The 15,280-nt window shown below is 35.8% G+C and overlaps 1 protein-coding gene across 2 annotated transcripts in view; it reads right to left on the bottom strand.

Moving 5' to 3' along the window:
• itga9 (integrin, alpha 9) overlaps window positions 1–15,280 on the bottom strand; it is a 109,965-nt gene that overhangs the window by 72,111 nt on the left and 22,574 nt on the right. For both annotated transcript variants that reach the window (XM_055171012.2, XM_055171014.2), the window contains exons 5-12: window positions 13,596–13,663; window positions 9,042–9,171; window positions 8,883–8,968; window positions 8,726–8,788; window positions 6,394–6,531; window positions 6,162–6,267; window positions 864–958; window positions 230–320 (exon numbers count right to left, since the gene is read on the bottom strand). In XM_055171012.2, the coding sequence (XP_055026987.2) occupies window positions 230–320; window positions 864–958; window positions 6,162–6,267; window positions 6,394–6,531; window positions 8,726–8,788; window positions 8,883–8,968; window positions 9,042–9,171; window positions 13,596–13,663 (777 nt within the window). The remainder of the gene's footprint in view (window positions 1–229; window positions 321–863; window positions 959–6,161; window positions 6,268–6,393; window positions 6,532–8,725; window positions 8,789–8,882; window positions 8,969–9,041; window positions 9,172–13,595; window positions 13,664–15,280) is intronic.

Raw genomic sequence — 15,280 nt, 5'->3', positions numbered from 1 at the left:
AGGTCTTAATATATTTTTACAACAAATTCTGGAAACCGAGAATGTATTCGATCTGTTGATGGTTAGTAAAAAATATAGGATTTTTCCAGTCTCTACACAGAGATTACAGCGTGGTTTGGCACCCGTGATGGGTTCTCATTGAATGTGGGTGGTTGTCATGTTGTTAATGCTGAACATTCTCAATGTTTAATTGAGCGTAACTAGCCAAGTTTCTAATGTTAGGCCAAACCTGGATATCCATTCCCATCCATGTCTACATTGCCGGAAATTGATTGGCCGAACATTTGGAGGGTGGGGTTGATGCTTCTCCCAGACAATCTCTGTATAGAGCGAAGGTGAGAAAGAACATTTCAATGAGACACAATTCATAACATCACTAGACTTGTTTAAATAAACACTACTGTAAAAGAAGTAGTGTAGACTAGTAGACCCTAAGTATATGTGGATTAAATCAGTCAGATCTTATAGGGAAATTTATATTTATATGATCTTGTTTTGGAGGATTCCATCTTGAAATGTTCTTGAATGAAGAATACAAAAGTAATAAAAAGAGAAAGTGGTATATCGAGTACATGGCATGATAGCACACAAATATATTTTTTTCATAACTTTATACTGTAATACTTTGCGATGAACAAAACACTAATTCACAGTAAATTTCTTATTTAATAATAAACACCTTAATAGTTGGATTTTCTCATTTAAAATACAACCAAATCACACAAAAGCTACAGCTTGAAGAGAGGATAATCAAAGTTATCAAAACTAAACTTTTACAGTATTACTAAAGGGAACAGTACAGATGGGAATATTTTTAAAAATATCATCTGACAAAACCATTTAAACAGAGAAGTGGAAATTACCATTGAGTATTTGTTAACTATTCCTGTAGCATCACCATGGTAGATATAAACAGCTCCACTATAGTCATCTTCTTTAGGAGCTCCTATTGCCACATCTACAACACAGAAAAACAAAAGAGTCAATGATAAAGAATGGAATTAGTAAAGCCAAGGATACACAGTATAATATTTTACTGTCTATTTTGTAGATCATAAAGGATTTTAAAACAAGCCATTTTGGAAGGATTTATGTAATGTGCTCACAGCAGGTGGCCAATAAATTTTATTTTGTGTGTCAATAAGGATTTAAAAGCCTTTAGCTTTTAAAAGTCTTTAGCTAAGATAAATATATGTGTTTAAGATATTCTTAAGGTCATTTTGTTCAATCTACAAAGCATCAATACAAAGTATGAAATGGCACATGTGCTCAATGCACCACCAGAAGTGGATTTGTGAGTGTCAGTAAATGGCCATTTGGTTAAAGCTCAGCTCTGTTTGGGAGAAGCTCTGCTAATTCATTTACTAGACACTAAGGTGTTTTTGAGAGCCAGTAAAGGTCCGTGAAATTTTAGGGGTGAGTAAAACAGTGTCATAAAACCCCCACATAATAAGTGGTGTAGTGCCTGGAGAAGTGGGTATACACAGCAAAATTTGGAACCTCAGAATAACTCTATAAGAGTTAATATCAACACTTTAAAAGTGTCTCATGGGGTCCACTCCCAATAGAGTTATTTTAACACTTTTGAAAGAGTTGGCACGTTGACTCTTTTAAAGTGTTAGCAATTGACACTATACAGACTTAAAAATCTAACTATAAATTTACACTAATCAGAGTTAAATATTTTTTATTTGTTAAAAATTAACTCCCTCTGTGTAATTTGTTAACTCCAATGTAGTGTTATATTTTTAATATGGTGTTAATATGGTAAATGTAAAGACAGAAACATATTAAGGTACTTTTGGGACAAAAAACTTTATTTTAAACAGTTTTTTAATGTAACAATACAGCAGTGTAATATATCATTTTCAACTATTAATGATTTTTTTTTTAAATGTCATCTGATCAACATTTATTTATGACAGAAAAATTGTCCTCAATGTATCATGCATTTAAGTGTTCATTAAATTAACATATTAACATCCGAGACTAAAAAGCACATTCCCAATATATAACAACAGTAAACACAGTTTATGGGATGCTTCAGTTCATACAAACAAGTTTGACTTCATTTCAATCCAAAATCCATGTTGGTCTTCACATATTAACAGCAGAATATGATGAACCAGTAGCTGTAAGGTGGTGATATGATCCTCGATGGTCAGACCTTCAGACTGGATATTGAACTTTTCTGTTAATAAAACAAAAATAAAAGGGAAAAATTCAGTATTAAAAAACAATACAAAATGCAAAAAAAAAAAAAAAACAATTTATGTTTTGCACAAAATACTCACTTTGTTATAAAATTGCTCTTCGTCTGAAGAAATTTTCATGTAGGCCTATTTCTGTGCTCCTCTAAAGTCCCCAAAGCAAATCTCCTGCACACATTAATGGATTTAAAAATATATATATTAAACTTAAACAGCATATAAAGCAAAAAAAAAAAAAAAACTGGATTCATATAATGACAATAACACATGACTCTTAATGTTAAACTTGATACTAACAGCAATATAAAACATAACACCTCACAACTCACAAATATCATTGATCAAAATGTTATTTATTAAACATTTACTTACCATTTACAGTGAAAGAGATGATCTTCTGCTTGAACTGCATCATCCAAAAACACGATTCAGTGTGTGCTGTAAAAAGTGGGTGGTCTTCTCTATTTAACACCCTAGGAGTTAAAAAACATCACTAACAAAACACTGTAGGAGCTGATTTTTAAAAAAAGTGGTAACACTCTGTTTTGACACCAACTCTTTATTTTTATAGAGTTAAATAAAATAATTTTAACTCAATCCAGGGTTAAATTAACTCCGAACTCTTTATATTTCCATTAACACCCTAATTTTAACTATGCTAAATTTGCTGTGTACTCTTAATTTATACCCTCATTTTTTTAAAGTAAAAGTGGGTATACCCCATGCCATCAAATTATGAAGTGGGTATACTCCATATACCTGTGTATACCATGCACTACACCACTGCACTGCATGTTTTACTGTACTTTTATTTTTTATTAACTATACAAGTTTATTTCCCAACTCGCCCCATTTGGGGCGCAAGTTGCAGAAGGCATGGGATAATATTGCTTATAAAGTTACTAGGAAATTATTGATACTATGGCAGAGAGGTGCTGTTGTAATTGCTACAAAAGGTGGACATATCAAATATTAAAGTTAAAAGTGGATAAAAACAGTACTTTATCGGATATTTCTTGTGTTAAGTGCAATCATAATTATGAAATGATTTTTTAGAGGCATCTGAAATTCAATATTTTCAGATTGTCAGGTCAGGTGTTCTAAAAATTTAGGCCACCACTGTATACTTTCATACATCCATACATTTCCAACCAAAATACCTTAAATACATTTTTAAATAAAAGTTTAAAACTAAAAGGGGAGTGTGGGTAAGTTGTCACACTGTTCATAACACTAGAGGCTATATCTCAAATAGATCAAATAGCTTTGTGTGACAACTTCTTTTATAGTCAAATTTGTGTTCACATGAGGTCAAGATCGCTCTATTCTGACGTTAGTACAAGTTTCTTATTTTTTGACTTAAAAAGTAAAACAATTGCACTTTATATTTTATGCAATACAACTTTGAATGTTAAAAATTATTACAGGTATGTTGCACAAAATAGAGGAGACAATAATGTGCCTTTTGATACTTTAGCTGACGTGCTATGTTGAGCTAACAAACATTAGCACACATGTTGTCTTAATGACTTTGGGGCAAGTTGTCACATGCTTTTCACACTGGAAATAGTCTATAACTCCGTAATGAGATAAGATATAAAAATGTAATGAATACAACATATGTGGCCAAGACTTTCTTCTTTCATTCCGTATATGATTTATGGGTCAATGATGTTAATTATTTTGTGTCTGTATGATTCATTTAATGTAAAAGGGTTAAAATTTCAAAATAAATTTGCGGATTACTTGCATACATTCTCTTTTTTGAGGACCAAGTCTAATATTTCTGGTTTTATTTAAATTTGAAAGAATATTTGGGGGATAATTGCAAAAATGTCAATGTGGTGTAACCGGTATGTGTCAATTGGTGTAACTAGTATTTTTAAATGAAAATATAAATACATTTATAAAAAAATGTTGAAGAAAATATAATTATCTAGTTTAGTGTAATATGATTTTTGTACATACATTTTTACATCATTTGTCAAAGATTATTTAGAAAACAAAGCTGTTTTCAACATATGTCAGGACAAATATTACAAAAACGCATTAAAATTTACATTTAGTAATAACTAATAAAATGTATTTTCATGTGATATTTTAAAATGATATTTTCTATGATTATGCTTACATGCCATCAACGTGGATAAAATATTTAATATTTCTCAATCTTTGGCGCAATTGGCGGTTACACCATTTGACATTTTCAGGTCCATTCAGTCTTAACTTTCATAAAAATTGTGCAAATGTAATAAAATCAACATAAATAGTCTACAGTATGTACATTGAAATAAACCTGCTGCATGCTTTAAAACAGTGGTGTAGTGGTGTCTGGAGAAGTGGGTATACTCTTAATTTATGCCCCCAGTAGAAGTGGGTATACTCTTAACTCATTCTCCGCCATTGACGAGTTATCTCGTCAATTATGAGTTAATATTTAACTAATAAATATGCCTTTCTGGACAAATTTCAAAGTGAAAGTGTAATACCGCTTTTATCCACTAGATGGCGCCAAACCGAATTTATCAAAAACTAAAGTTAAAAAGATTTAATGATTTATTTTAACTGCCTTTATGTTTGATAGTCATTCTGAGTCTGATCTCTAACATAAATTCCTTTACAAAAACGCAATTTTTTAAAGCTTTTTGCTCAAAATGTTGTATTTTTGAAGAGACATATCCATATTTCAGTGGTTAAATTAAGTGGAAGAAGTAAATATATAATGAAACGTTTTTTCCCCATTTTGTTTGTTTGTTTATTTGTTTACTGTTTGTTTGAAAGCAGATGGTGTGTTCTTTAATTTGATATAATTTGTTTGTTTAAATATTTATAGAAGATAATTTTTCCTGCAAGGAATTTTGTGAAACTTTTGTTAAAATCACAAAAATGCCGGTGGGCAACTTTTCTCAAAAAGGCTGGCGGTGAATGAGTTAATGTATGCCCCCAGTAGAAGTGGGTATACCCCATGCCATCAAATAAAGAGGTGGGTATACTCCGTATACCTGCGTATACCCTGCACTATACCACTGCTTTTAAAGATTTTTGAATTTCTCATCTTGCCAAACCTTTTTGTCAAGATGACCCTTTGTGACCCATATACCATTGTGATGTATGGTGCTCAGTAAATGTTAGACAGTGTGAAAAGTGTGACAACTTTCCCCGCTCTCCACAATTGGAATAAAAAAGCAAGAGCAATAATATAAAGCTACTCAGATATTTTGCTTTTCTACAATCCTGGAGGATTCTTGATTGACTGAATCTGGTTCTCACTGTCCTACACAAAGCTTCCCATTTTAGTCTTCATTTATCAGATATTCCTCAATGCCTTTTTGAACAAACTTCATCAGGTGTATGTATAGAAAGCAGACTCTATAATACAGTACATGACATTTGGGTGTTTAGTTGCCCTTGCTGCTCTAACATCTTTCATCTCAATCTCACGTTAAGTAGGACAGGAAGATTTAAGTAGTAAATTGAGAGTTATCCGATGATTCTTCCCAAATGCATTAAATAACGGCAAAGCTGACAGAATTCCGTTCCGTACTTTTAAAAAAGCAGATGAAACATGCGGAAAACAGAATTACAATCAGGAACTGCATTGGAGAGTAAAACTACGGGCCAGGGAAAGCCTCCAGTTGGATCATGGAGATGCCAGGAAAGCCACAGAAGAGAGATCTTCCAGACGAAATATCTTTTCCAGTTACCTGATGAACAATGCCTGTCTGCCCCAGTTACAGTAAAAATGTCATTTGAAACATTAGTGCTTATTGGAATTTAAAGCAATGCAGCATTTATACTCATTTTTATTGCCATGCTCTGTGTTGAATGTTAAAGACGTACTCTTTAGAGCTTTGAATTTGCATTAAACACATAAAATTACTTTAAATACAGAAACACGTTGATCATACTAACTCATTAATAATTTTGAGTGTAAACACTCCAGAAACTGACCTTGATATCCATCATCATCAATGTCCCCAAGAGAAGCGATGCATTCGCCAAAGTGGCCATTGTAAGCGTTGTCACCCTTCAAAATCTCAACTTCCTCCATCACTCCCTAAATAAACAGTAACAAACACATCTGCTTTACATTATGCATTACCTGTGGTAAAATCACTGTAACTCACAGCCTCTCGCGGCTTACTACTTTCATAACCCAGATGTCAAAGCAGGCTGAACTTACATTGCCCCTGCTGAGGTAAACAGAAACTTGGCCTTCATCCCTGATCTCGCTGTGCATGGGCGCTCCCACCAGCAGGTCTGACAGTCCGTCTGCGTTCAGGTCAACTGCACACAATGAGGAGCCAAAGTAAGAGCCCATCTGAAACCAAGCCGAGCCGAGAGCAAATGGGTCAGGTCACAACACTCTACTGTGTCCATAAGATAATGTACATTTCCTTATAGAAACAATGAAGCTATTTAAAACAGAGCCCTAATAACTCTAGCTGGAGTTTGCTGTTAGCAGGTTAATAAATAATCATTTGACAGCTAATACACTGAAAAGTGTCTCCTTTACGTTTAATAAAAAAAATCACGTACACATGTCAACGATGTTAAAAAGATCCACACTTACACAGATCTAAAAAAAACGATTAAAGACGCTGTATTATATGTGCCAGGCCAGTAGATGGCAATGGCTCTTGGTAAAGAAACACTACATGCCTGCACACAAACACATTCTGAGAAATAATAAACAGTCCTTTCCAGAAAAACGCAGAGTTTTTTTTTTATTGTTGCGGGCAAAAAAATCCTAGATCTTGCGGCACGTTTTCTTAAAAAATGCGATGGAATATGCAGGATATTTATGTGATGAAATTGCAGGAACTTGCAAAAACTGTTTGCAGCTTTTCAACGTTCACGTCAATTAGTAACGTCACTTAATAACGTTCCCATGGCAACAGGGGACATGGCTGCGCTTGTGTGAAGAAAATGCAACATTTTTCAACTTTGTGCTAAGATATATATGACTTTTACTTCGAAAATGCGGGAATTATGAAATCATGTAAGCCCTGCATTTTTTTCGCACAGAAATCCGTCATTTATGCGGCAAAAGTGTGGCGTATTTGAAAAATGCGGCCCCCGAATAAAAATACGCAGACTTTGGCTTATTATGCATTGAATCATGCGTTCGCATAATCACGTTTTTCTGGAGGGACTGAATAAAGAATAATTTTTACTAAAAGTGACCATGGACTGTGAAGCGCAAATATTTTTATCTTAGGGAAGCGTTAATAACATCTGTGTCCTTAACTGAACAAACACAGTCCTGTAAGTTTGTCCTGTTTTGGTCGCCATTGTTGTTTTGGTTATACTCGCGCAATACTCGCCAATAGACTGAATTAACACATGTACATGACGTCACCGTTATCGCACATTCACGTTTATGTAGTTTACACAGAGACGACAAGGGCGTTGTTTTTCAAAAATGTGGACCCCAAAAAGCAAAAAAAAACTTTCTTGTTTACTGTAGAAAAGTTGTCTTATAAATGGCCCATTAAATCTTTCCTCGCCATTGACGAGTTAACTCGTCAATTAAGAGAAAACGTTTCCCTGCCAATGACGAGTATTTCCGGCAATCCTTAATAACCGCTATTATCTACCAGGTGGCGCTCTTCAGCAACGTATTAAACCCCGGAAGTTTTTCCCTTAGGCAAGCAGCTGTATGTCTGTGTAGGATTGCGCTGAATCGTATCTCTATCAAAAGTCCTTTACAAAAATGTAATTATCTCAGCTTTTTGCTCAAAATTTTGTGTTTTTAAAGAAACCTTCCCATATTTGATAGGTGATAAAAAGAGTACTAATAAAGGTAGGACGAAACTTATATTTCTTTCATTTGATTGTATGTTTATGTATTCAAAGAATAACATTTATGGAAGGCATTAAACTTTTGTGAAAATCATGAAAAATGCTGGCGCTGGCTGCCAACTTTTTTAAAAAACGCTGGCGGGGAAAGAGTTAAAGTCAACTTCAGTACTGTACACCAAGGGGGCGTGTACACCTAAGCGTTTAAACACGGCTGAAAACGCCAGCCAGATGCCAACAGTGGGCGCTAACCAGCGGTTTTCAGCTGGGCGCTTTGGTTGCTATGATACTTTTGTTCTGTTTATCAGTTGTTGTACGATACGCCAGTTGGTTGTTGTGGTATTTGCTCCGCCCTTCCTCCACTGTGATTGGACGGTAGAGTGAAAAGTGACATTGTTGAGCATTTTTTAACTCTGGGTGCTCAGCGCTGAGCGTGGAAAAATGCAGAGTGTTGGCGCTCAGCGTGGACAAAACCCGCCAGCTGCTGGCATTTTTAAAAAGTGCAGTGCTTCCATTGGAAACAATTAAAAACATACGCAGGCCGTAGGCATAAACGCCTTGGTGTACACGCCCCCTCTCTAGCACACATCTAGAAGATGTAAAAAAAGCCTAAATGCCAAGTCAACATGAAAGCATTAAGCAAATAAATAATTTGATTTTATAACCTTTAAAGTGATACAAATATTCATTTTAACAAATGTCATAACACCCACCATTTTCCCTGAGGCTTGGAAGGTCTTCACAAGAGACATTCCTTCAATTCTGAAGATGTACACCTACAAAAAAAACATAAAATCTGGGTCAAATTCTGTCAACAGAACCTAAATCTTCTAAACATGAGTAACTGGTAAGAAAGTTACGACCACGCACCTTTCCACCACCACTATCCTGAGGCGCGCCAGCCGCCACGTCTATTGCAGTCGGTGAGGAAAAATGTCCAGCAGTCACTGCATAACCTAAAATAACAGACATTGTGAAATATCAATGGCTGGTGTAATTTTGTTTCCTTAACATCGAAGCAGGTATTACCGAGGTAACTGTATCTCGTGCGGCTCAGTTCATCTTGATTTAGGTTGTAGTGCGTATTCGATGTCATGTTAAATATTTTGACGGTTCCAGTCCAATAGTAAGACCCTGGTGCACCCATGACCACCAACTCCTAGAGTTCAACATAAAAAAAACATGCATTCATAAAGCAACCAATATTTCAACAAACCTCTGCACATTTTTTTTATAACAGGAAAAGTCGTTTTCAATTATAGAAGAAGCACAGAGGGTTTTGGTGAGGCTCTGGTCAACCAAAAGCCACTAACTACGGCACATTATCTGCTGGTAACTCGAGCGTAAAGTCAAATCTCAGCTGTCATTATGTGCTTTGATCACTCAGTGGAGTCTTAAGTGAGGGGAGAACTCAATCCTATGAACAGATTCACTACAGTAGATCCTCAACATTGCTTATTTTACTGATATATATATATTTGTTTGTTTTTCGACACCAACTGGAGCAATGCACCCAACAACTTTTAGACAGACTATATTCCCAAAAAAAGTACAAAAGCTGTCGCTGAGGTGGTACCCTTTCAAAGAGTGAGTATTAGTACATATTGCTACCAGTTGTATACATACGGTGGTTAAAATAAGTATTGAAAACAACATATTTTTGTAAATAAAATATATTTCTAAATGTGCTGTGGCATGACATTTTGGTAACAACCCATGCAATCCACACATGCAAAAGAAATCAAACCATGTCCATAAATTAAATTACGTGCAACCATGTAAAATAACACAGGCAGAAGTATTAAACCCCTAAAGAAAATGGAGTGCAAAAGGCATGGAAAGCCAAAACATTAAAAAATGGTGTAATTTTACATTATTACACATTACTTAATTTATACACATCTATGGTTTGATTTCTTTGGTTATCACCAGGGCTTGACATTAACACCCGCCAACCCGCCAGATGCGGGTAAGACAGCCAATACCACTAGCCACATTGGCGGGTTAAATATATATATTTTTTATTGTAGTTTTCTTAAAAGTTAAGCAAAAGTATAAACAATAGGCAATGTGACAATGGGGAACTATGAGCACTCCCTGCACCCAGCACAGCATACAGTAGTGGTTATTTACCCTAGAGGGCTCAAGCGCTGATGGATTTGCGAATGCACGGGACGCAGTCTGAGCACATACACGCACACTTCGAGAAAGATAAAACAATTGCATGAAAGTGATTAAAGAGATTTAAAGTGCGTGCACACTGTCTGGGCAAGAGCGGAGAGAAATTCATAGCGCATTCATGAATGCACACGTCGCAGTTTTGTTCGAAGTCAAGGGAAACCCGCGAGCAGAGAAGTTCGTGCATCATATTTGTCAGTAAAGGAGCACCTTGAAGTCTTATATCACTTTTAACTAGGGATGCATAACGATTAATCGCGATTAATCTATAGTCTCTTAAGTGAGGGGAGAACTCAATCCTATGAACAGATTTAATACAGTAGATCCTCAACATCGCTTATTTTTTTTATTTTTACTTTTAATGTTCATTTTCTATTGATATATATTTGTTTGTTTTTTTTGACACCAACTGGAGCACTGCACCCAATTTTGTTGTATGCAGAGTCATGCACTTCAGTTTAGATATGACATTTGCTTTACAAATTCATAGCGCATACCTGAATGCACACATTCCAGTTTTGTTCAAAGTCAAGGGAAACCTGCGAGCGGAGAGGTTCGTGCATCATATTTGTCAGTAAAGGAGCACCTTGAAGTCTTAAATCACTTTTAACTAGGGATGCATAACGATTAATCGCGATTAATCTATTCTGAATTAACGCTTTTCTTTACATCATATCTGTGTATAATAACTTTGTATAGATAGAGTAAATGCACACACATGCATGTATTTATAAAATGTTTACATGTGTATGTACATTTGTATATTTATGTATATTAAATATATATTTTTCTTAAAATTATACATGCATGTGTGCATATTTTTATTTATATATACATAATTATTATACACAGTTCACAGACATATATGATGTAAACAAAAACTTTTATTCTGCTATAGATTAATCGCAATTAATTGTTATGCATTCATACTTTTAACAGAAACCATGATCAAGCTTATAAAATACAATCTGCATAAACAACTTGACAGTAAAATTCCTGTACATGTTTTTACAGTATTTATTGCTTTTGTTAATAATTATGTAAAGTGTGTAGGGTTTTGGTATTTTTATTTTCAGTTAATCTTCTACCCAGTGCATCAATTTTAATATATATATTTATTAGATGTTATTTCTATTTATGCCTTACTAGCATGTTTTTTGTGCACCTAAATATATGATATGATTTATACTGATATACCTGGTATATACCAGCTAATAAATGTAGTCTTAATTTGGGTGGTCAATCTGCATTTGAAAGGGTTTTAAATCTAATCTAAATTGGGGCCAGTGAAAATACTAAGTGGCTAGTAACTTTGGAAAACAACTAGCCACTTTGGCTGGTGAGCAAAAAAGTATATGTCAAGCAATGGTTGTTACCAACATCTGGTGAAAGTTTTATGTCAACAGCACCTTTAGAAATGCATTAACTGAGAAAAATGGTAATGTGTTCAATATTTATTTTAGCCGCTGTAGTTAGTACAACTATTGTAACTTTACTTCTGAGTGCAATATTAAAAATAATTCCTCAGCTGCAACTATGTAGCCCTGAATTATTGCTGGATTAAAGCTTTTTCCAACACCGATCATCTCTGACAATGCAAAAATAAGCCTAAGCACATGAAAAATATGTCCTGACAGAGACAACAGGGTCCTTAAGTGGCTGTTTAAGTTTGATCAAGCCACAAATGGACATTACTCTCTGCGGTTTTCCACTTCAGCCAGACTGCCGAAAACTACACAAATGCTATTTGACTTGATTTAGCCAAACACGTAAAACGGCACCTCAAGCTGAGCTGTCAGTGTTCAATCAGTTTTAAGACATCTGTTTTAGATACTAAAGGTCTTGATGGTCACTCAAGATGTTCTGCCAAATGATAAGATGTCATTACAAGTCAAACTACAAAGCATCCAGATAGCAGATGCTCCACTATGAAGGAGATGCAAGAAATTCCATTCTCTTATGGGTTAAGCCCTCCAGATGCCCTTCTGAAAACTTCAAACACTGATTTGAGATCAGCTTTAGTGGCATTTTCTACAACCTGGATTGACGTCTACAGCCTACGAATCCTGGTTCCTTCTAAGGCTAAGAAAGTAGAAAGATTCAGGCTTTAAGCCAGTGATGATATTGATGAATTTATTATTGGGCATCACATCTGTGCATCTGTGTTCTTGCATCGGCTCCAAACATTTTTTGGCCAAAGTCTGGCATGCACATAAACGCAGCGGTTGGCTAAACTACAGACGAAACGCTGAGATGGTCAAAGTGCAAGTGGACAAATAACTGTGCAAATGTAGGCCATGAGTACAAATGATGGATCTGTCAAACTAAAGACAAATAATAAAATCTTTTGTTGAACCAGAAAGTGTTTTTGGAATGAAAATAGGTGAACTTCTATTTTAAAGGATTAGTCCATTTTCTTAAAAAATCTTCACATAATTTACTCACCACCATGTCATCCAAAATGTATTTGTCTTTCTTTGTTCAGTCGAGAAGAAATTATGTTTTTTGAGGAAAACATTCCAGGATTTTTCTCATTTTAATGGACCCCAACACTTAACAGTTTTAATGCAGTTTAAAATCGCAGCTTTAAATGACTCTAAACAATCTCAAACAAGGCATAAGGCATAAATCTTATCTAGCGAAACGATTGTCATTTTTGGCAATAAAAATCAAAATATGCACTTTTAACCCACAACTTCTCGTCTTCCTCCGGTCATGTGACGCATCAGCGTGACCTTACGTAATTGCTTAATGATGACGTGGAAAGGTCACGTGTTACATATATAAAACGCACATTTACGGACCATTTTAAACAATAAACTGGCATAAAAGACATTAATTAGTATCACTCGACATACAACAACGTCGGAACTGTACTCTTTCTCCACACTTGTAAACACTGGGCCGTAGTTTCGATACGTCGTCCGTGACCTCTTGACGTGATGACGTATTATGTGAGGTTGCACTGGCGTGTCACACGACTGGAGGCAGACGAGAAGTTGTAGTTTAAAAGTGCATATTTTTTATTTTTCTTGCCAAAAATGACAACCGTTTCGCTAGATAAGACCCTTATGTCTCGTTTGAGATCAAGTCCTTTGAAACTGCAATTTTAAACTGCATTAAAATGAGAAAAATCCTGGAATGTTTTCCTCAAAAAACTTAATTTCCTCTCGACTGAACAAAGAAAGACATCAACATTTTAGATGACATGGTGGTGAGTAAATTATCAGGATTTTTTTTAAGAAAATGGACTAATCCTTTAAGGTGAATTATTCCTTTAAGACCCAGAAGATTGAACATATCCCTGTACGGATTAATCAGATTAATGAAAATGTGATGAAAGCACAGATTCAACATTAAGGGACATGAGAACGCATACTATAACAAGCTCGCACTTCTACTGACCTCAGTGAAAACGCCTGCGATTCCGGCTTGGCACGAGCCGTGTTCTTCCCCATAGGTCTTCTTATGGTCTGTAAGAGTGAGGAGGGGGAGAGAGAGAGTGAAAGGAAGGAGAAAAAACAACAGACCACAAATGATTTCGCTATGAGCCTGGGCCAGCGTTTACTGGAGTTCTTCCGACATTCCATATGGAGTTAGTCAAAGTCCCAACTCCATCCAAGAGGAATCCGAGGGGCCGGGAGTCAGCACCACATTCAACAAAATCTCACACACAGGAGGGTTTAAGGGGGGATAGCTGCGCTCTCTGGTTACAGAAAATATTGGGCTTGGATCCCCGCAGAATGCGCTGCAGACACAGAAGACCCCCGATGCAGCCGGGGCCGACTTAAACCATTTGGAGCCGAGAAAACAAACAAAAGGAAATACGCGACTGCTCGGAAGCTGAAGAGGGAAAGAAATTCTGTTCATGAAATGAATTCTCACAGCTTCCCTCCACACTTTTCACACTCGAACTCAAAACTTTAGAGAAAAGCTGCTGGGATCTGCGCAATAATACTTATTTTACTACAATAACTTCTGTTGAGATTTTAATATGTGATGGGTGAAGTGATAAACACTGAACACACTGAAGATATAGTACTGACAGCTGTTTGCATTATAGTTGCAGAAGCAATGTTTTGCATCTATACAAGTACAGCATCTGTGGTATGCATCTAATACCAAAAATAACCACAGACTTGACTCTTCTTTTTTATTTATGATGGACGTCTACAGGGCAAAGGAGTCAAAATTATTGTCTGTGCCAAACCCAGAGCTTGACACAAATCTGTAGATACATTTTAACATGATGGGGTATTTTCAACCCTGCGCTTAGTCAAAAAGGGATGAATCCAACCCGTTGGGTTGTAATTTAACCTATGGTGGTCGTTTTAACTCATTGTTGGGTCAAATATAAACAAGGGTTCGCACACCTTAGTTAACTTCAAATTCAAGGACCTTTCAATTACTTTCCAGGTCTAATAAACTCAAATTCAAGGACTAAATGTGGGGACACATATCAAGTGAGAGAAAGGTTACATTGTGTTACCTTTTAAGATAAATTTTTAAGTTCCTTTCAAGGGAACTTGTGCTGCGTCACTGTGGTGACACTGTGGACGCCTCCAGGGGTAAGTGTGTCTGAATGTGTATATCAAATTCAACCAATGGTGAGGCTTAACAACAAAGACAGGGTGACGCGGGAGCCAAGAAGTATATCGCTATCTGAAATATTGCCAAAGACGGCTTTACAGGGACGAAGGAAGTATGGCAAGGGAGACGCAGCGTCTCGTTCCCTTCTCAGGGAACAACAGTTACATACATAACCTGAGACGTTTTCATGTATCAAACACAACTATGCAAAAAAGCATTTTGGTATGAATCAACATTCGCATAGAGAAGATATAAGCATTTAAAGCGAACAGGTTATCACGTGTGCTTAAAAAGTCTAAAATTTTATGATATTATCCTACACTACACAGGGAATAATATGGATTTTTTTGCATAAAATAGATTCAAGCACTTTCAATGACCTGTATCCATGTATGTATATTTTCAACAACTTCCCAGGGTCTTGAATTATTTTCCCCAGATTCACAAACTTTCAAGGATTTTAAGGACCCGTGCGAACCCTGATACACATGGTTAATTTT

The sequence above is a fragment of the Misgurnus anguillicaudatus genome, chromosome 11 (assembly GCF_027580225.2).
Source record: "Misgurnus anguillicaudatus chromosome 11, ASM2758022v2, whole genome shotgun sequence".
Lineage (NCBI taxonomy): Eukaryota > Metazoa > Chordata > Actinopteri > Cypriniformes > Cobitidae > Misgurnus > Misgurnus anguillicaudatus.
The sequence above is the reverse complement of the archived record's forward strand: the minus strand, read 5'-3'. Positions and strand labels throughout refer to the sequence as shown.